General features: G+C 39.9%; 2 protein-coding genes across 3 annotated transcripts in view; one reads left to right on the top strand and one right to left on the bottom strand.

Moving 5' to 3' along the window:
• The first annotated feature begins 206 nt into the window (after positions 1–206).
• DHRS7 (dehydrogenase/reductase 7) lies at positions 207–20,046 on the top strand. Of its 2 annotated transcripts, XR_013999795.1 has the most exons (8): positions 215–444; positions 6,264–6,416; positions 8,688–8,794; positions 9,262–9,501; positions 11,985–12,107; positions 13,232–13,447; positions 13,593–13,707; positions 16,059–19,971. XR_013999795.1 is itself a non-coding variant. In XM_081150776.1 (7 exons), exons 1-7 carry the CDS (start codon positions 312–314, stop codon positions 16,101–16,103), a joined length of 1,017 nt encoding a protein of 338 aa, XP_081006902.1. In that variant the 5' UTR covers positions 207–311; the 3' UTR covers positions 16,104–20,046. The 2 variants fall into 2 exon arrangements, 1 of the variants encoding a protein (XP_081006902.1); XM_081150776.1 differs by lacking the exon at positions 13,593–13,707 and having other exon boundaries at positions 207–444; positions 16,059–20,046.
• PCNX4 (pecanex 4) overlaps positions 19,645–22,339 on the bottom strand; it is a 32,461-nt gene continuing 29,766 nt past the window's right edge. Inside the window, exon 11 of the mRNA XM_081150621.1 lies at positions 19,645–20,372. Coding sequence (XP_081006747.1) covers positions 20,121–20,372 — 252 coding nt within the window. The 3' untranslated portion in view covers positions 19,645–20,120. The remainder of the gene's footprint in view (positions 20,373–22,339) is intronic.

Genomic DNA, 22,339 nt, shown 5'->3' with positions numbered 1-22,339 from the left:
GCCCGCAAAACAACTGCTAGAGCCGATTTTGCTGTGACAAACCCACGCCCTTTGTTTCCACGGCGAGCCGAGGCAGGGCGCACACGCAGGCAGCCCGGGCAGCCGCCGCCCGCGGGGGGCACTCGGCGCGCCGCGCGGGGACACCCCACGCCCACGCGCGCGGCGGGGGGAGGGGCTCCGGGGGCGGTGCGGGGCTGGGCGGAGCCCGGAGGCGGGCGGGGGGCGGGGAGGCGGCCGCACTGACGCCGCCGCGCTTCTGCGCGGCCGGGCGCTGTCCGTCTTCCTGCGGCGGCGTCGGGCGCGGGGCCGCGATGAGCTGGGACCTGCTGCTCTGGCTGCTGGCGCTGTGCGCGCTGCTCGCGGTGGTGGTGCAGCTGGTGCGCTTCGTGCGGGCCGACGGCGACCTGACCCTGCTGTGGGCCGAGTGGCAGGGGCGACGCCCAGGTGAGGACCCGCAGGAGAGGGAGGCGGGCCCCTTGCGGCCGAGCCTGCGCTGCCCCCGCGGCCGTCCGGGTGGCGTGAAGCTTCCGCGTCGCAGGCTGAGCCTCTCCCAGCGGCTGCGGGGGGTGGGGTGGAGGCTGCTCTGCGCTTTGTTTTCTCGCTTGGGCGCCCAAGTCCTGGGCGCGGGACGGGGCGGGTTCCCCCGCACCCTCAGGGCTGCCCGGCTCCGGGAGTGCGCCTGCTGCGCGGGGCGGCGGTCCTTGGAGAAACGCGCCCCCCCCCCCGGGCTTGTGAGGGGGACAGACCCCTTTTAGGACGCGAGCTGTGCGTTTCTACTTGCTGAGGCTGTTTACTCACCGCTTCGCACTCTCCTGGGGTTTTGAAACGGTAAAATTTGATATTGTAAACGAAAAGAGGACCTGGACCTCCGTAAATTCAAGAAAAAAGTTTTTATTTGGGTCAAATTGAGGACATGCCCGGGAGAAGAACTCCAAGAAGCCTTGGAAGTGCCGCGAGGAGCGCGAGGGCTGCTTGTATTGGGGGGGGGACGGGACGGAGTGGAGAAGTGCGTGTGGTCAGGGATGAGCGGTTTCCCATCAGCTGGAAAGGATGTACAGATAAGGTTGGGGCGTCCCCCTGTGACATCGGGCAATCTGGAAGTAGACTTTGGAAACATTTATTCTTCAAGGCAAACTCTTACCAGGATGAAGAAAGAACAGGCACTGCTTTCTACAACTGTTTACTTTTAATGTTGAAACTGTTGAAACGTATGTGTGATTAACCCCATGGAATTTGCCCAGTGAGGAATTTGAAAGGCTCTGTATTCTCCTTTGGTTACTCATGTTTAGTTAGAGCAGTTAAAACGTCCTTTCTTTCTCCACATCATCTGGATTTCTCCACCTACTTACTCATTGGAATACGTAAAAGTATAACCCCAGAAAGAACTGAGTTGGTATTTCGTTATTGGCATACTAAGGGGGCATTCTGCCTGCCCGGCCTGCATCTGTGCCCTCCTTAGTATTTGCTGGTCGTTTACTAAACACATTCTTATGTGCTAAGCAGTGTGCTTGGCCCTTTACACACGTGACCTTTATTTTTATACAAGGACTCGTACAAAGTAAGCTTTGCTAATCTTATCTTCCAGGTAGGAAACTAATATTCATAGAAATTTAATGACCTGCCCAAAGTTAGGCTTTGGATCCATGAAGGCTGGGGGAAGTGGGATTTCCCTGGACCAAGTTTCCTGTATGAAAAGATTCATCATGTGAGGCAGTTTGATTGGAAGTGAGAGCTGCTGTGCTTTCAAAATGGGGCCAGGAGAGAAGGGAAGCAGTATTGCTTCCATGGGTGTGAAAATTGGTTCTTGGGGACCAAAAATCTTAAGAGGGTACAGTGTGTCCCTCCAAAGCTCAACCCTACCTGACAAAACCTTCTTCTTTGGTATTTCATTTCTCTCATTCTTTTTATTGGGGGGGGGGGAGGCGCGGGGCAGAGTATAACAAGTGCAACACTGACATTATCGAGTTCATATGTGTGTATGCAAGGTCAGTGCTGCAAAACTATGGCAGATTGATGGCTGTGATTTGCAGACTCTCCCTTGATAGTATGATCCATCTCAGGAGATGGCACGCACCTGCCTACTGGCTGCTGTGTGGATGTTTATGTTTGATCCTCAGTAATTTTGCATTAACTTGGACTTTGAGAAGTACAAAGAAATAGTTTATATTTTGTTATTTAATTCTACAAAAGTTATCCAACCCGCTAATTATATCAAGCACTGAAAATGTTGACAACATCTAGCAGCTACTTAATTAAAAGGTATTTTCACATTTCAAGCAAAATTAAAAGTTAATTTAATTACTAAACATAAATTTAGTTACTAAACATAAATTTAGTTACTAAACATAACTTTGAAGAACTTTGTTTTTTTCAATGTTTTTTACTGGAAAAATAATTTTGGAGGATTTTAAATACATTTAATTACATTGCTATTATGTGGGTATATAATTTGCTAATTTGCATATGTAGTTTAATATGTTATTTAAGTAAACACATTGCATTAAAAGTTATTCAGCAAATACAGATATAAAGTTAAGTTAAATGTTAAAAGATTTTAATTTTTAAATTCGGCCATTCTTGCTGGAGTAAACTTTATAGAACTTATGTATAAACCACAGATATACATACAGTACATAAACAGATACATAGTATATCAGTGGAATTAAAATTCCATGGGGGAGTTATTAGGGAAAAAAATGACTTACAGGACTCCTGTGGATAGGGGTGATAACAACAGAACAGCTCAGACTGGAAAGATGGGCAAACTCTTATCAAGGTGAAAAAAAAAATTATCCTCCTTAAGTTCTCTGGAGATTTATTATTTTTTATTACTAGAAAATGAACAGTATACTCACATAATAGAAAGTTAAAAATACAAAAGGTTATACAGTGAAAAGTCAAGCTCTTTCCCAGCCTTGTCCTCCAGCTACGCAGTATGCCTTCCTGGAGGCAACCACCGTTTCCCACCTTCTATGTGTCCTTCTAGAGAAATTGCCTGTGTTTCCAAGCATATATCTCACATGATGACATTTAAGGGTGACTAATTTTAGATGCTGCACGTTGATCCAGAAAAAAATCTATGGCACAAGTCCAGAGTAGGGAGTCTCAACAGCAGCACATGTGAGGAAAACTCAGGTTTTAGTTGACAGTAATCTCAATATAGGTCCACTAGTGAAGTGAATGCCAGAAAAGTTAGGCAAGCCTGGGAGATATTTAGTGTCTTGAAGTAACAAACTGCAAACAACAACAGATGTCTTCTGTAACTTGTGTCCGCCTCTGTGCTGGGCACTGGGGACCCAGCAGTGACTGATGCAGCCACTGTCCAGGCCCTCACACAGCCTGTCTTCTGGGGGACAAGGGAAGCAGTTCAGTCATCTCGCCCTGTTCTGAACTGTACAGACCCCGTGGGAATCCCGTGTCCTGCTCAGGTCAGCTCCCTTCAATAGGGACATCGACCAACTAGAGCTTGTGCAGAGGGGTGTGAGCGGAAGAGTGTGGAAACCTGATTCCATGTCATCTGAGGGAAGGTAGCAGAAATTGGAGGTGTTTATGTATTATGTAGCCTTCGAGAAGCGAGAGAGGAGAGGACTTCGGGAAGACATGACAGCTGTTTTCAAATAAATGCAGGATTGTCATGTGCAAGGCAGGCTTGATTTACTCTTTCTGATGCCACAGGGCGTCAGGTGCTGGCCAGTAGAAGTTAAAGGTATAGCCCATCGATGTCAGAATCCTTGAACTCCTTGAATGATTAGACTGGTCCCCAAAAGGAGCAAGTGTCTCAGAGGTAACTAGCTTCCTCCTCCTGTGAGGGAATAAAGTAGAGGCTAGTCAACCTGAGGAGAGAATTCTCAAACTGGGTTTGGGGTTGAACCATAAATTTCCTCTCAACCTCGAGAATCTGCTTCCAGAGGCTTTTGAGGGAGGCCACTGTGTATGCCAGATCCTGTGGAATTGGCAAGCAAAAGTTGGTGCTAAAAAAAAGGTTTTCTTCTCTAGGAAGGTTCCAGAACTGCAGGTGTACTAAGGTAAACATGAACCTGGGGTTTTCCTCATTGGACTGAAATAACATTTGCATATTGGGGTAAAAATGAAATCTTTGTTAGTGCTATGCTAGTTAGTAAATAGTTACAAATAACCTGTATTTACCCTAGAGTCTGAGGATTGCAGAACTTTGGAACAATGAGTGGTTGATGAATGAATAAATGGCTCTCTGAATATACATTTTGCCATTCCTGAGAAAGTCCTTCAGGAAGGGGGCTCATTTGTGCCTTTCTGTGAAAGCACATTAAATGATGGGAAAGCTGGGTAGCCTAGACATGGTATTTGGGATGTTTCCATCGTTAGTTCAGATATTTACACAGAACCTCTTTACTGAGGACAAGTTGCTTTTTCTTGAATGGCTAAGAAACAGTTGGGTTTTAACATATTGATCATATTAAAATGTGGGCATCATAGACTAGTGGTCAGTGTGGATTATGGATCTTGGTGTACCTGGGCTCATACCCCAGCTCTGCTAGGGCTCTCGGGTGTTCATTCCACAGTTTTTTATAGTACAGTGTGCTAGGCCCCGAGGACGCAGCAAGGAACAAGGCACACAAGGTCTCGGCCTTAAGGGAGTTTATAGTCTGGTGGGGTAAATGAATTTCACTGAACCTGTTTCCTTTTTTTATAAAATTGACATAATTCTTATTTTATAAGGTTCTTGGGAGGGTGTCAATAGGTAATGCATTTAAACACATAGAAAGTAACAAGAAAATGTTAAGCCATTAGTAACCCCTTTGCCCTTGGCTGGAGAAATTGGAACACACAAGTTATTGAGTGAATATCTTATGTTTTGCTGTCAAAACGTCCATTTGTTAAAGAATTTTAGCAATAATTACACTTGACATTTTATAAAGCACCGAGTATGTGTCAGACCCAGCTCTGGGAACTCTACACGTTTTAACTCATTCCTCTCAACAACCTGTGGAGGGGTTTTTATTATGAATCCCATTTTCCAGTTGTAGAAGAGTAAGGCTCCGAGCTCACACAGGAGCGGTTCACCGCCGTGTGCGGTGGAGCTGGGATTCGAACCCTGGCTGTGTCCGGAGCTCAGACTCTCAGCCTGACAGGTTGTGGAATCGCTTGACTGAAATAGTAAACTCGTTCCCTGATTTTTAACTTTTCTAATTGGAAACCAGGAATACGTATGTTAAGTGATACCTGGCTTGCTGTTTTTGCTAAATCACACATATTTTAATGAATAAAAGGCACAGAGGAACGTTGTGTGACAGTGACGCTGCGATTTTAAGTAGACAGTGGCTGTCGTCTCCTGCAAATACACTTTCATTGGACACAAGGAGAATAAGCCACTCGCCGTTCCTTTATTACTCACCATTTTTACCGTCTTTGGCAGCACCCGAGCGGGCAGGCAGAGCTGGGCATTTCACTCCCTGGCCTGTGCTTTTCTTAGCGGGCAGACTGCCAGCACCTCCTAAGGCGAGAGCGCAGGCATTTGGGGAACGCCTTTGCGAAATGACCTGTACCTGATAGGCATCAGGTATGCTCACAGTTGGGGAAAACATGACTTTAAAAGTCCAGGGTGGCTCCACCATACCATAGAGTAGAACTTAGCGTATTCAGATTCATTATCAATACCTCCATCGCAAGAAATTAGAATCATAGAACTGAAACTGGGTGGGACCTTGGGTGATCATCTTACCTGAATCCCTCCTTTTGTGGAGAAGGAAAGTGAGAATGTGAGCCTAGGCAGATTTTCTACTCACTTACCTTCCGTTTTCTCCATGAAATACATAGGTTAGTAGAGCCTTGAAGTCACACCATGGAGTTCTAAGGCTTACCTTGAAGTGAAGTCTGGAAAACTCCCCCAAGAGTCTGGAATACACAAAAGAATGAGTTGCTGTTACTGATATGATTTGTATTCATGCTTTTTAAAAATTTTTTTATTGGGTAGGAGTTGTTTTCTTAGGATATTTAATTTAAAAAGATTTAAATCACTTTATTGAGGTATGTTGATCATATAAAAATGCACACAGTTAATACATACACCTTGATGAGTTTGGAGATAAGTATACACCTGTGAGACCATCACCACAAGCAAGGCCATAAACGGGATATTTAAATTTTTAAGTTCCACACATTATATCTTCACAATTAGGGGTATTGTTTAAAACCCCCCCCCCCTTTTTTTTGGCTAATCTTTGGATCTGGGTGTGATTCACGGCTTATTTTTCCCCCCTCAACCCTCGCTCTTTTCTCAATAGAATGGGAGCTGACCGACATGGTGGTGTGGGTGACTGGAGCATCCAGTGGGATTGGCGAGGAGCTGGCTTACCAGCTGTCTAAACTAGGAGTTTCTCTGGTGCTGTCGGCCAGAAGAGTGCATGAGCTGGAAAGGGTGAAAAGAAGATGCCTTGGTAAGGAAATCTGAAACAGCAGCAGTGCTTCTTAGAAATAAATCAAAATCCAAACCCAAAGACAGTTTGGGGAATTTCAGCGGCAAAAGTGGGATTTTCCCGGGCAGTCCACTCTGGTTCCAGATGCTCCAGGTGTGTTCACCCAAAGCCTCTTCCTTTGTCATCTCTTAGTTAGCTGCCCTGGCCTTTTTCTTCCCTTTTTCTGCTGCCTTTCTACTTTTTTTTGGTACTGTCTCTTGGCATCAGGGAGTGACCACCAATTCTCTCAAATGTTGGTGGATTTTTAGGAACCAAATAAATGCCTTATATTTTTGTTTTAAAGAAGGAAGAGTTTGGTTTTTATGTATGACAGACATGTATGTAACCATAGAAATTTAATTAGAAAGGATTCTGACTCATTCTGCTAAAATGTCCGATGTTGAAGTCATATGAGACGGTATAAGATTGTTGTTATAAAGGATGAAAGAACAGGAAGTGAATTAAGTGTAAAAAATACAACTTGAGATATTTTTCCTATTAATATCTAGGGTGACACTATTTATTTTTGTTTGGGTTTTGGTATAGTTCTGTTCACATTGAAAGCAGCCTTAAGTAATAAAGTTATTACTTCTCATGGACATTTATTATCTAAACTGAGATAATTTTGAATTTGCTAGCAGACCATTTATCTGGTCATCTACTTACCATACTTTAGAAATCTTTCTTTCACTTTGCTGATGGAACTAACCACGCAGCCATGCAGAACAGTTGCCAAAGCCACAAGGGCTCTTTCAAGATATTGCTTTCAAAGGCCTCTTGTGTTTCTGCCCTGGGCTATTTCCTTTTTTGTTGTTGTTTTTGGTTAATCCTCACCCTCGGATATTTTTCCCATTGATATTTAGAGAGAGTGGAAGGGAGGGAGGAAGGGGGAGAGAAAGAGAAGGAAAGAGAGAAACATTGATTTAAGACACAGTAATCGGTTGCCTCCTGCACCCACCCCAACTAGAGCCAGGGATGGAACCTGCAACCCAGGTATGTGCCCTTGAGTGGGAATCGAACCCTCAACCCTTTGGTGCATGGGGAGGGGGGGGCCGGCGCGCGGGATGCTCTAACCACTGAGCACACTGGCCAGGCCTGGGCCATTTCTTATGGTGGTTGCTTTCCACTGTTGAGACTTGCAAGCCTTATACTGGCAGAGATGAACTGTGTCAACACTTCTTAGTGGGTATGAGGCTGATTGTTTTTCTTATATCTGTGCAAACTGGTGCAAACTTTTCTCTTTCTCTTGAAATACTTATTGTTTCACAGTTTACTCTTTTGCCCATAAAGCCTTTATATTTCTTATATTTTTCTCTACTTGTTTGTTTTTTTCTTATTGGCATTACTTGTTGCATTCCAAGGTTAGAGTTCAAGAAAATTAGTTTCAGTTTTCTTTTTTTTTTTTTTTAATCCCCACCTGAGGATATTATTTCCATTTGATTTTTTCAGAGAGAGTGGAAAGGAGGGGAGGATGGAGGGAGAGAGCAAGAGAGAGAGAAGAAACATTGATGTGAGAGAGAGAGACAGATTGGTTGCCTCTCGCACACAATCCTGGGAGGCTGGGGATCAAACCTGAAACCCAGATACGTGCCCTTGACCAGGAATCAAACCCGTGACCCTTTGGTGCATGGGCCAACATTCTAATCACTGAGCCATGCAGGCCAGGGCTTGCCTTTTATTTATTTTTTTAAAATTAACAGAAATAGAAAGGGCCATTACAATCCAACATGTTTCCTGGTTGGGAAGTCCAAGATTATGTAATTTTCCTTGTTTGCCTCCTGAGATCCTTAGCCTCTGGAAGCGTCTATGTGTCATGTCACTGGAGAGCTCTGAGCTTCTTACTGATCTTAAGCATAAACTTTGTTTTTCAGTGTGTGTTAAAGAGCAACTAACTTTGTAAACCTATCATAAAACAAAAGCACCTCTTTAAAGAAATTGCTCCAAAATTATTTTTTTTGGCATGTAGTATAGTCTTGATTTCTTCTAGTCTGTTCCAATGTTAGACTGTTTATGTACAAGTTGAGGAGAGCCAGTCTACTTCCTGTGTTCCCAGCCAGCTTTTTGTCCGATAAGACGCCGTATTACCACCAGTCCTCTTCTTGATCACCGAGAAACTCTTCTACAGGGCCGCTCAGAAATGAGTTTGTTGCCAAGTCTGGTTGTAGGATGTGTGTTGAACTTCATGCAGGTAGCAAGGAGCTTGAATGAACTATTGCACGACTTCCACACTAATTTTTGAGTGTCTTTATTTAGAGAATGGCAATTTAAAAGGAAAAGATATACTTGTTTTGCCCCTTGACCTGACTGACATAAGTTCACATGAAGTGGCTACCAAAGCGGTTCTCCAGGAGTTTGGTAAAGTAAGTAGCATTTTGAATTGATAAGTTTTGCTTTGAAGTAGCTGCAAAAGAGATTCCCATCTGTGGTGCTATCATTAAAAGGGCTTTAGGCAAATGGGTCCATGCAGTGAGATCAAGGCCCATGAGTTTGGCCTCTTAATCTCTGAATCTTTGGCTTTGTGAAATTAGTACTTTTAACACCTTAACAAGTACTAACTTCTCCATGTAGAACAAAAGAAGCTAAAAATACAGTGCCTTTTATTTTTATGACATTTACTACTTTCCATAAAGAGTCACCTAAAATAGGAATTTAATTCCATAGGTGAATTCTGTTTTTTATTTTATGTTTTTATTACTGACTTCTGCAAATACACCATTCTGTGCCAGTGATTCTTCAGGTTAACAATATAAGCAATCATCCCTAGGGATTCCATCAATCCATCTACAGGTTGTCACCAAAGTGTCCCTTTTCTAATTTTATTGATTAGATCGACATTCTGGTCAACAACGGTGGAAGATCCCAGCGTTCTCTGTGTGTGGAAACCAGCCTGGATGTCTACAAGGAGCTAATAGAGCTTAACTACTTAGGGACAGTGTCCTTGACAAAGTGTGTTCTGCCTCATATGATTGAGAGGAAGCAAGGAAAGATTTTTACTGTGAACAGCTTCATGGGTATCATGTCTGGACCCCTTTCTAGTGGATATTGCGCAAGCAAGCATGCTCTTCGGGTAAGGCTGCTCAAACTAACTTTGATAGAATTGACCTAAATGTATATGGGGGATATGGCCATCACTGCAAGAGGTCATTGGAACTGGGCAGTGATGGAGAGAGAGAGAGACCCAAGGAGACCTTTGATAGATGACCTCCTCGGAGGATGCTAAAAAAGGCTTGAGCCTCACATACCTCCTTCTAATTCAACAAATGTGTAATGAGCACCTACACTGTGTCATACCCTACAACAGATCCTGGGGATATAAAGATGACATATGGTCCCTGCCCTCAAGAATTATATAGTCTAGTCAACATGTCACCCTTCGCCTTCTCTTCATTTCTACCACATCTTCATGGCAAATTTGGGATCCACCTCTCATTTCTTTACATACTTAAGGATGTAGTTTTCCTCCCCATTTCTGTGACTTCTTTTTCCTTTCCCCTTGTACGTGGGATTTATCTTACCTGGTATAAATACATAAGTATGTCAGAAATAGGAACTGCGCACTAGATGATTAGCCCTGAGCTTCATATCCCTTGCTGGGACTAGCTTTGACTCTATTTACCCTGGGTGCACTGGAAGGAGAAAATCTAGTCAAGGCAGAGGCCAGGAGAAAAGCTTGATTTGGTTTGCTTAACTTATGAGATGTGAATATTAGGAACAAATGAATGTTTACAGTTGGCTAAGAGTGGATATGAAGAAATGTTAAACTATAACATGGGACATTTTAAGTCATAAGGCCAAGAGGAGAAGAATGATTAAAGGAGACACATAATTTATAATTAATGCTGTTGAAGGTCAGTTTATATAGAATGTTTCACTGTTGGAATAATGAGATGATGGCTGAATGATCATCAGTTTCATGAAAACGTGAAGCTTTGGTTCCTTAGTACGTCCTTTCTGTTGTGGAAAGCATACAGTTGGAGAGAGTGACGAAATGGAATGCTACCCTGATGATTTCCTCATACCTGGTAATATAGGGTATCAGTCACTTCCTGCAGGGCCGTTGGGCAAGTCTCAGGCTGGTAGATGAGGGAAGGCAGCTGCCCCATCTGTTTGGCACCTAGTGTCTCATAAGACATGCAGGATGCTTTCAGTCAGATGCAATCTGAGGTGTCTGGCCTACCCTCCAAGACTCACTGTTTTATTACGGGATTTGATCCTCTGACACAACGTGGCAGATTGAGACTCTGGTTACTTACACCAGTAGCCGAACATGGAAACCAGAAGGCTCTTTGAAGAGTACATTTACTTCCCCGATGCCCATCAGAGCTATAGAGTGAACTTGTTTATCAATGAAAAGTTCCCACACTATACTAGGTGTGATTTCAGACAAGGAGAGGTTTTAGTGTCCGGCTTGTTGGCTTTCATGGCGTCTGTCCTCTCTCCTCTTTGCTGAAGAGGGGCAGACAGTTAAAGATATGATTCATTCATTCACTTAGAAAGCCTTTTTCCTGTCCATCTGAGTTAGGCACTGTATTAGTCTCTGACAGCATGAATCCTCATAGGCCCTGTGTTTGTTAGGGGTCAGGGTTAAGAGCTGGTAACTTTTTAGTGTTGTTGGATCATAAATAAATGTACCCTGGGTTAGCTCTTTAGGCTTTTCAGTAGTTAACTCACCTAATAACAATGTAGTCTTGGACCATTTCCTAAATTAGGGAAAGTAGATGTTTACTCCCTGTTTGGTTTAGAAATGGCCAGTATCTTTAAGGCTAGAGCAGGGGTGGGGAACCTTTTTTCTGCCAAGGGCCATTTGGGTATTTGTAACATCACTTTGCGGGCCATCAGAATTAATCAACTTAAAAATTAGCTATGAAAAAAGCTTCTAGATTTATTGAATTTTGAGTGCCGCCTGTGGCTGCCTTGGCAGGGCCAGACCAAATGTTTTCTTGAGCCGTATCTGCCTGTGGGCCAGACGTTCTCCATCCCTGTAGAGTCTCACTTCTCAGAAAAGATGACTGTTAGCTGAAACCAGTTGTCTGTTAAAGTAGTAATAAATAGAAAAAGTTGGGCTCTTCTTGATGAGAGTTTCTGTTAAGTACTAATCCCGTTCACTGCCTCTTGCCCTGATATTGGCACTTTTGACCACTTTGAGGGATAAAAAGAAACCAAATCTGAGTGATTCTCATGGAGAACATGCCCCCCTTTTGGAATAGGGATATGGGGTTTGGTCTAAGTAGCGTGTATCAGAATCTCCGGGGGGTAGTTTTTCACCTATCCAGCGCTTGCCTACCATAAAAACACTGATCGTATGATCTCCCACTACCAAACAGGTGAATCATTCCTACCCGGAAATAGCTGAGAATGCTCTTCTTGATTGCCTAATAGGATTGCACAATTACAGTTCCTGCTCTCTACTCATATTGGAACATATTTTTATAATGTGCCACTATTGTCCTTCATAAGTAGTTGAAGAAAATTTCATGCTACTAGTAAACATGAAATATGTGTCTGTATTTATTTTATTCGCCTTTTTTTTTTTTTTTTTTGGCCTACTAGGGTTTTTTTAATGGCCTCCGATCTGAACTTGCCACATACCCAGGTATTGTAGTTTCTAACATTTGCCCAGGACCTGTGCAATCAAATATTGTGAAGAATGCACTAATGAATGATATCACACAGGTAAGAGCTTCTAGTTGGGGTAGAATATGAATGCTTTAGTAGTCGTATGTTGGTTTTATATTTCTGTGCCTCAGGGTTTTCCCGTTAGAACTGCTTATGACTTATTTACAAACCTTAACTCATGGCATTAGGAAAATTGTTAAGATTACCTGATAGTGCTTTGGCAGCCAGTTTTAATAAAGGCTAAAGAAATTGCTGAGATACTACTGGTAAGTAATCCATTATGATGTGATGTAAAAAACTCAGTTTCTATCAACTCACAAATTATAATAATACTAAGAGGTTCTGTGTGGCTGAATTTTATTATATTCAACTTACTGGGCTTTTAAAGAAGAATCAGGGTGAAGGAGCTTAGCAAAAGACTCATTGCATTGTGATATTTTTAGGTTAGCCTCGCCCAGGCTTGTGCTTCCCCCAGCTCAGATTACACATAGTGATTTATCAAATCAATAGCAGATGTCTCTTAAAGAATCCAGTGTCACTCAGTAATACAAAATCCCTCTAAAGACCATGAAATTTTCCTTCTCCATTAAGATCTAGTTCTACTGAGACATAAATGTGTTTATGCTTCTATGTAAGTATTCACCCAATTATAGGAATCACGGGACTTGGAAAGTGGACCTGGTTGTTACAGTGATCCGTGTGAGCACAGATGAGTTACTACCTTTCTGAGTCTCAGTTTGTTTATTTATAGAATGGTAGTGGGTTGACTAGATTAGCAGTACCAAAAAAACCACTTTTATCTTTTTCCTCCACTTTATCCCCATGGACTCTGTGTTTTATAGAATTTCATTTGTTAAATGTATGTATTAATTCGCTTAAAGATTTTTATTACTAAAGTGATATATAATTATTAAGTACATTAAGATGATACAATTCTAATTAAAAGCAAAGAACCTTCATCTTTTAATTAGCTTGCATAGTCTTATCTGGTAAGTATCTGATTCCTGTTAGGCTTTTTGAAATATCATAGACACCTATTAGTACCTATGGGGTCCTAAGGGGGCACGAGGTCACATCAAAAAGTCACCCAACCAGGTGACTTCTGGGTCCTTTCTAGCTTAAAAGTTCTGTGAAATACCTTGGGTAAATACCACTCACTTAATTTTTTAAAAATTTCTTAGACTGTCGATAGTGTTGCAGACCAGTCCCACAAGATGGCAACCAGCCGTTGTGTGCGGCTGATGTTAATCTGCATGGCCAATGACTTGAAAGAAGTTTGGATCGCGGATCAGCCTTATTTGTTGCTGGCATATTTGTGGCAGTACATGCCCACCTGGGCCTGGTGGCTGACTGACAAAATAGGGAAGAAGCGGATTGAGAACTTCAAGAAGGGTCTGGTAAGAACAAGTTACACGTCTCTCAGTACGCATCAGTCTTTAGGAAAGGGTGAAGTTTCCTAGCTTTTAAAAACTTGTCTTACTAACTCGCCACTAATCTCATGATACCAGTACAAAAGACATAAAAAGTATTCTGTCACCCCAGGCATAGCTGTTGGTCTATTATGAATTACTACTGGTCTTGGAGAAAGAAGTTTGCTACAAGGTCAAATCAAGTCAAAGATTGCCATTTTTCCTTCTGCACTTGCTGTTTGACCAGGGTATGTGCCACGTGCTCTTCCTCCTCACAGACTCCTACTCATCCTACAAGTCTCAGCTCCGGTGTCACCTCCTTGGGTTGATACCTGGCCTCCCATCTCATTTCTTCCCAGGACTGCATGAACCTCAGCCCTGTGCTTACCTCTGTCAAAGCACTTACTGTGCTGTTAAACTGATGCGCTCTTGCTGGGTAGTGCTGGTTCCTTTGACTTGATCCAGAAGCACTCTGCTCATCTGAGATGTGCCTGTGTCCCTGTGTAAGAAAATGTGCTGATCACTCATACTTTCAACACTCATTCTTTTAGAAAAGAGGAATATTATGAACAATTTCTGAGAAAATTGTGACCATCAAAAGAGTTTAATGTATAAACTGCACAGGAAATGTCAGGAGTTAAGCCAAAAATTATAGATGTGATTATACAAAGAAAGGTTATTTCTTTGGATGGTTTTATTGTTGAAGTATTTCTTTCAGTGATACTTTTAGAAATAAGTCAGTAGGGACTGATGTATAAAGAGTTGTAAAATGGGATCATACCATATACATCATTAGGTAACCTACCACTATTTAAGCGACCCATGAATTGTTAGCCATTTAATTGCTTCAACTTTTTGTAGGACAGTCAAAATGAATTAGTGAAAAAAGCAAAAATGCTTAAAATGCTTAGAGAAGTAAAGGTTATCAAACTTCCATGCTGTACTAACCCATCCAGAGCTTGAAAAATCCTGAAGGGCTATACATTTTCTACCAACTTATACTATGACCAGTTTGCTTTGGGCCAAATCATAAGTGTTTTGGTAATGTTGGGGCTTGGTAGTGTAGGGTGGTTATAAACGTAGAGCTTCATCAAAGATTACATCTGAGTTTTAAATTTGGAGTAAAGCTGATATAGTGGTATTGTGCCCACTGATGGATAAGAGTCCAGAGGGAACGGCCACCTTACTAGAGAGGTGACACAGCATCCTGGTGCCAGGCTACATGGGTTGAAATCTCAGCTCTACTCCATTCAGTCCCATGATCTAAGGCGATCTAAGGCAAGTTACTTCTCTCTAAGTCAATATCCCCATCTACAAAATGGAGATTAATGATGACAATAGCATCTAGTCATAGGATTGTCATGGAGATTGAGTTAGTTAGTATGCGGAAAACTCTTAAAACACACCGTGGAGTGTTATACTTACTGAGGATTAGCTGTTGATGCTTTCATTTAGGTGGTACAGGAATATTGAACTCACAGATAGTGAAGATCAAAGAGTTAAATAATAGGGCAGAAAGATAATACATTATAGAAATGATTGTTTCAGAGGGAAAAGAAGGACCAGGGGCTAGAGTTTTAGTCCCACTGTAGCAGATGTTATTTTATTTACACAATATCTAAGTGTAAAATATAAATATTCAGTAAATCTAGCATTTGATTACATCTAACCCTTGCTAACAGTGACGGCCTTTCTCTTCCTACTACTCTCTTTAATATATTGCTTATTACATGGTCTTATTGCTTTATCACTTTTTTTTTTATGATAAACTGGGCATGATTTCATTTCCCACTATCATTTCTGAGAGATTATACCTCCTTCTTCACACAATACCATAGAAACTTTAAAAAATTGTTTCTCGCTTTTTACTCAATTCTCTCCTCTGTGCTTCTTTCCTCCACGTTGTTTTCTATTATATATATCCATCTCCTTATTGTGATTTGTTTATAAGTATCTAAGTTAAGAGAATGCCAATATAGCTTTATCCCAAACTAAATGTACTTGGTGATAATATTTGAATTTGTTTCTGTCCTTGAGGCTAGGAACAGCATGTCTGGAACTTTGATGAATCTTTATTATTTTAAGGGATCAGGAACAATAGCTGCATTGAATTTTGTGTTTTATTTTTTGTCTTAGTGCAAATTCTTGGTAGTGGTAAATGCATATCTCGCCAAATGAAATGTCACACTCATCTTAGGGATGATTGAGTTACCTTGTTTTACATTTTAAGCAATATTCTAAAAGTTCACAAGTCATTTTAGAGTTATCTGTAAAATATTTCAATTCTAAATATCTTGATTCTTTGTAATTGTTAAGGCAAGTCAGTGTAGGTATGATATGCTGCTCCAGAAGAGTAATAATAGAGATTCCAGCATTTACAAAATGACATGAGCAGATGCTTACCAGTGATAGAGGAGATAATGATGTAGATCTAGAATTTTAGCTATGAATTTTATTCTAATTTAAGCATTTGCCCAGGTTTTACAAGGATTCTCTACAGTGAATCATAATTATATAGCTCCTTAAAACAGAAGGAATTGTCCAAAATTGGGGTAAATACAAGGAAGGACTGATTCATGTTACTGTCACTTTGTTACAGGATGCAGATTCTTATTTTAAAACCTGGAAGAGAAAACATGACTGACAGAGTACTTGCATTTTCAAGCCCCTGGAAGGAGAAACAGAAAACATGAAAACAGCCATCTTCTTGTACACAAACGACTAACTTGTGATTTTACTTCTTAATAGACACAACTTTCCTTTCAATATGTAATAAACAATAAATAAAAGATTGCTATGAGTCTTGCAATAAAGATGGTAATAATACTGCACTCTTGGATAAAAGAGCATTTTAACATACTCTAGCGTTTATGCTTAAAATCTAGGTTAGCAGAATGCTAATCAAAGAATTAAAGTAATCCATTTAATGGAAATGTATGGGGTATTACACAAAGCTGAGTGCTGGGTAATGAGCAGATACAAAGAAATATCTGAATGGTCCTGCTACCAAGGTGCTCACACTCTCTTAGAAGAATTGACAGGGACAAATGACTACTTAAAAGTGGGAGGTAGGACTCATAGCCATAATTTATTAAACACCTATTATATGCCATTTGCTGTACTGAGGTGCTTTGTATTAGCTAGTTCATTTATTCCTCATAAAAGCACACTAAGATAGGTGGTATCCGACTTTATAGATGCCCAAAGCAAGTAGGTGTTACTTTCCCAAGCTCACGGGGCTAGTAAGGGGTAAAGTCAAGATTAAACCCCATTGGCAACACCTTAGTCTAAAATTAATTTTACTTAAATCTTTAGCACCTTCATAGATAACATGCATAGGCAACAATTGAAAATCAACAAATACTCCTTAACTATCTACTGTCAAAGGGGGGGGTGTAACAGGAGAAGAAAGTCCTGGTTCTTTATCAGCAGTTCCGTTTATAGCCAAGGTAACATACATAAAATAACTAGAAGAGCTGTTGAAGTTGGAGGCCACCCTGGTGGCTGGCCTTGGGAAAGGGGGAAGGTGATGTGTGGGGGAGGTACACCATGGGGTACGGCAAGTAAAAGCAATGGAATAAGTGCACACAAAACAACACGGATATGTTTTAGAAGCGTCAGGTGATGAGTGGAGAAAGTGAAAGAACTGGAACACAATTCTGTTTATACACACACAAATTTATGTGCGTAGAAGGTAGTGCTCATTTTGCAAGAAAACACAATGAAAAGGTGAACATTAGATGTAATGGTTGCTTAGGATGGGGGGGTAGGATGGGGATCAATTGCAATAAATGAGGGGGCTCTTGTACAGCCAGTGATGGAAATTATGATTAAAAAATCACCACACCTGGGGTGAAAACAAAAAGATGGATCATTGGAATGATTCTAGAATGCTACAAAATAACATGATGTGGCATGGTGCAGGCTGTGAGTGCAAACAGTTCAGATTTGCAGATTAGTGTGGAAGCTCTTTGTAGAGAAGCTGTGACTTGCACTTAGCCTTGAAAGGGTGGACTTTAGACTAAGAGGCTTCAGGAGATCAGGGTCCAGGGCAGTTTTTTTACTTGTCATTGACTCTACAGTGCTTGGCATTGTGCTTGCCAACATTTAGGGTTTGTTGAGCGTATGTAAACCAGGCATTCTTTGTCTTCAGAATGTCACCAATGAAAACTCAGAGGCTGAAATTAGCACAGAATGGTAGAAGAGGTATAAATATTTAGAAATTATTTTTAGAAAGTCATCTGTATGGTGTTTTTCTATAGCACGTAATTCATAATATCCGTATATAGACACTCACTCATCCTCAGGCTCTTTTGTCAGCAGACTGAGACGGAAAAGCAGATTTTGGTCAAAGTTCATTTTCTCAAAGATAGTCCAGAACTGTGAAACCAAGTGTTCACATATTGACTTTTTAGAAAGTGTTTATTATTTTACAGACATCTCATTTCCTAATGATCATCTCCAATGGCCCTTTGAAATAGGAAGGAAAAGGTGTGTTCCCTTCTACCAGTGCTGAAAGTGAGGCACAGATGGGGTTGTGTAAGAGGACAGCTGGTGAGTTGGTAGAAGAGTAAACAGTAGAAGCTGTGGCTTTAGGGTTAATCTGCTGAACTGCTGGGTAGATCAGTAAGTATTGTGAGACCTTAGTCACAGGTAATTATTGACTGGCAGATTTAATAAACATTCTATTATTTTTAACTACTTAAGTATAATTGATGTACAATAAACTGCACTAAATTAAAATGTACAATTTGGTAAGTTTTATCTTTCTCTTTTTGCTTTATTATACTTTCCTCCTTGGTTAGCTTAGTAGTTATACACTTATTTTTATTTTCTATTTTAGTGGTTATTCTATAGGTGACAGTCAAGTCTAAGTTGGTACTTTAAAATTCTTTCTGGATAATACAAGGAGCTAGAACTCTTTGTTAATTTCTGCATCAGCTTTTATGCTGTTATTGTCATGTATTTAAACATTTTAACCTCCAAAATTATTTTATATTGTGACTATTAATATAGATTTAACCGTATACTTTTAAAAAAATATTGTCCACTCCTTGTATCCCTGAGCTACTTCAGAATCATTTTCCTCCTGTCTGAAAATATACTTGTTTCCTTTTATGAGAATCTGCTGCTGCAGGTCCTGTTTGAAAGTGTCTTTATCTCCATTCTAAAAGAGTTTTGGGGGAAAGGCTGAGTATAGATTCTGTTTGCAGTTCCTGTCTTTTAGCAAATTTAAGATATTCCACTGATTTCTGGTTTCCATACATTCTATTGAGAAGTTGTGTCTTTCTGGCTGCTTTTATGATTTCCTTTTTATATACTTTTCTCTTAAGATGTGTTGGGGTGTGGTTTTATTTATTATGCTTAGGTCTTGCAGGGATTGATGGCTCTTAACAATTTGATAAATTTTCAGCCATTATCTCCTCAAATGTTGCTTCTACCAGATTCTCCCCCCTCTCCTGGAATTTCAGTTACTTGTATGTTACATCTCATGGTAACACTGTGTGTCTTATCCTCTCATTGTACTTTCCATTCTTTTGTGTCATGTTTTATATCAGATATTTACTTCTGACCTAACTTCTAGTTCACTAATTCTTACTTTAGCTGTGTCATTTCTATCAAATATATTCACTGAGTTCTTAAACGTGATTAATGTATTTTTCAGTCTGAGACTTGTCAGTTCTTCTGTATAGTTTCTAATTCTCTGCTGAAACTTTCAATCTTGTGTTTTATATCTTTATATGTACCAAACATAGTAATTTTCAAGCCTGTGCTTAAAAACTCATTATCTGGATGCCCTATGGGTCTGTTCATATTGTCTATCGCTTCTCTTGGGTGTTGATCATGTTGTCTTTTCTCCTCAGGTACTTTATTTTAGATTGTCCAATATTAAATATGAAAAATTGTAAAAAAACTTGGAAGTTCAGTCCAGAGATTTACATTTGCTCTGGGTAGTGGCTAGGTACAAATGGCTAGTAATCTAGAGTTACCTTAACCCAGTTTTCGGGATTACGAAGATTCAAACTGCATCAAGAGGATACTTGGAAGAAAAAGATTTTATTGGGAGAGATTTTATTAAACACTTTTAAGGTTTCTGAATTGAAGTATATGAAAAGAAAATAATTACATGAAACATTCAGACCTTCAGACCATGTTAAATATTAAAATGAAACAGCACAAAGTTTGAAAATATTATAAAATTTAATTGTATTTCAAATATATGTATACATTATGTAGCCTTTAACAACATCCACTATCATTACTTAAAACACTGATATGTATCTCTTAAGTATGTAAAAATTACACAGTTGTTGACTTTTGCAAGTCATATGACCTATCACACATTTAAGAAAGCATTAAAAATCCATTCTCTAATCTTACATACGTTTTATATTTAACAAAGCCTACCACAATCCATTGGGCACAAATATTGGCCAAAAGTTGTAACTTTTATGTTAGACATAAAGTTTTTTGTGTTTTTTTTTTTTTTTAAACCATTAGGATAGGTAAGAGAACCAACTTTATAGAGCTTAGCTTTTCCAGGCATCTGACTTGTGGGAGGAGAGAGGAAAAGTCAGCGAAGTTTAAAAAATCATTACTCTTCTAGAATGAAAAAAATAAAGACATCTCATCTGATGACATTTACAAGTAAATATGAGCTCTAATACAAATGTATATGGAGAGGATTTGAAGAATAAATTGGATATCCCAGGGGAGGATCAGCTGCTTGTACTGTAAGGTTTCTTAGAAGTAGTGGATGAGCTTGTATACTATAACGTTCCTCGTCGTCATTTGTGGCATAAAGCAATTCCCATGAAAGATTGGCCCACTGACCTCTAACGGCTTCAGCATTTAACTTCCCAACTTGTATCAATAATTCTTGAAGGGTAAGTACTCTCCCAGTGTAAACTCCCTTTAAAGTATAAAAGGGGTGGGGGAGAAAAAAAAGATTATATTCAGGCCTTTATATTTTATTTATAAACTTAGAAAAAAAATCCATTGTATTGAGGCAAACTTAAAAAGTGTTGTATTAAATTGTACACACAGGAGTTGCTTGTCTTCAGAATTAGGAGTCAACTCTATTTGGTAATTATCTGAATAAGTATGAGAGAGAAAATTCCCTGACAGCCATTTCACTCAATGAACAGAATAGCAGAATCTCACTACTTCTCTTTCCTTCTCTATTCCTTCATCCCATCTGGCCTCAGCAACGCATAAGTCATAAATACTAGTCAGTGGACAATCACACAATAGGCTCTTTTTAAAAAACAGCTTCACTAAGATATAATTCACAGTCCATACAATTTACTCATGTAAAGCATATACAATTCAACAGTTTTTAAAATATATTCAGATATGTACAATTATCACCAATTTTAGAACATTTTCATGACCTCAAAAAGAAACCTTGTACTCTCACTATTACCCTGCTATCTCTTCATTCCCCCAGTCCTAAGAACCATTAAAGTACTTTCTAACTCCATAAATTTGCCTATTCTGGAAATTTCATATGAAATTTCATATGTGTTTTTTTGTGACTGGTGTCTTTAACTTAGGACAATGTTTTCAAGGTTCATTCATGTTGAGCATGTAAGTACTTCATTCCTTTATGGCTGAATAATATTCCATTGCATGAATATACCACAGTTTGTGTATTCATCAGTTGATGAACAGGTTATTTCCATCTTTGGCAATTATGAATAACCCTGCTATCAACATCCATGTACAAGTTTTTATTTGTATCTATGTTTTCATTTCTCTTGGGTATACACCTAGGAGTGTTATAACTGGGTCAGATGGCAATTCTTTGTTCAATCGTTTGAGAAACTCAGGTTTTTCAAAGTGGTTGCCTCATTTCTGCCACCATTGTATTAGAGTTCCAATTTCTCCATATCTTCCAACATTTATTCTCTGATTTTTTTTTCCTTTTCCTTTTAGCCATGCTAGTGTGTATGAAGTGGTGTTTCATTGTGATTTTGATTTGCGTTTCCTTGCTGATGAAAGATGTTAAACATCTTTTTATGTGCTTATTACCCCATTTGTATATCTCCTTTGGAGAAATGTCTATACAGATCTTTTGTTCATTTTAAAACTGGGTGATCTGTCATTTTATTATTGAGTTGTAAGAGTTCTTTATATATACCAGTAATAGGTCCCTTATCAGATATATGCAAATTTTTCTTCCATTCTGTGAATTGTCTTTTTACTTTCTGAAGGTGTCCTTTGAAGCACAAACGTTTTTACTACTGAAGTCCTATTTATTTTTTCTTTTGCTTCTCATGTTTTTGGCATTAATATCCAAGAATCCACTGCCAAGTTTGAGATTGTGAAGATTTCCTCCTTTGCTTTTTTCTAAGATTTCTATGGTGTTAGCTCTTACATTTGGGTCTTTATGCCATTTTGAGTTCATAAATGCATATAGTATGAAGTAAGGGTCTACAGTTGGTTGAACAGCATATTTCAAAGAAGATATATCCCAATCCTATCCCATGGCACCTATGACTGTGACCCTATTTGGAATGGTTCCTTGCAGATGTAATTAAGTTAAAAGATCTCAGGTGGGCCCTAAATACAATGACTGGTATCTACTTGAAGTTTGCTGAGCTTCCTGGATATTTAATGTTTTTCAATAGATTTGGGAAGTTTTTGGCCATTACCTCTTCAAATAATTTTTTCTGCTCCTTTCTTTCTCTCCTCTCCTTCTGGTATCCTCTTATGTGTATGTTCAGCAGTTAATGGTGTCCCACATTTCTGTAAGGCTCTTTTCATTCATTCTTTTTTCTCTCATGTTTGGATTGCATATCTCTATTGATGTAGAATATTCAAGCTCATTAATTCTTCCACCAATTCAAATCTATTGTCGGCTCTCTAGGGAATTTG

Source organism: Miniopterus schreibersii, assembly GCF_964146895.1.
Source record: "Miniopterus schreibersii genome assembly, chromosome: 1".
Taxonomy (NCBI): domain Eukaryota; kingdom Metazoa; phylum Chordata; class Mammalia; order Chiroptera; family Miniopteridae; genus Miniopterus; species Miniopterus schreibersii.
Note: the sequence above shows the minus strand (reverse complement) of the source record. Positions and strands in the feature narration are given on the sequence as shown.

Bases quoted from the DNA above. Each gene is read 5' to 3' on its own strand.
- DHRS7 (XM_081150776.1), top strand. From the start codon at position 312: ATGAGCTGGGACCTGCTGCTCTGGCTGCTGGCGCTGTGCGCGCTGCTC. The intron at 8,795-9,261 runs GTAAGTAGCATT...TTTATTGATTAG, and splicing joins TTCTCCAGGAGTTTGGTAAA to ATCGACATTCTGGTCAACAA. The intron at 12,108-13,231 runs GTAAGAGCTTCT...AAAATTTCTTAG, and splicing joins TAATGAATGATATCACACAG to ACTGTCGATAGTGTTGCAGA.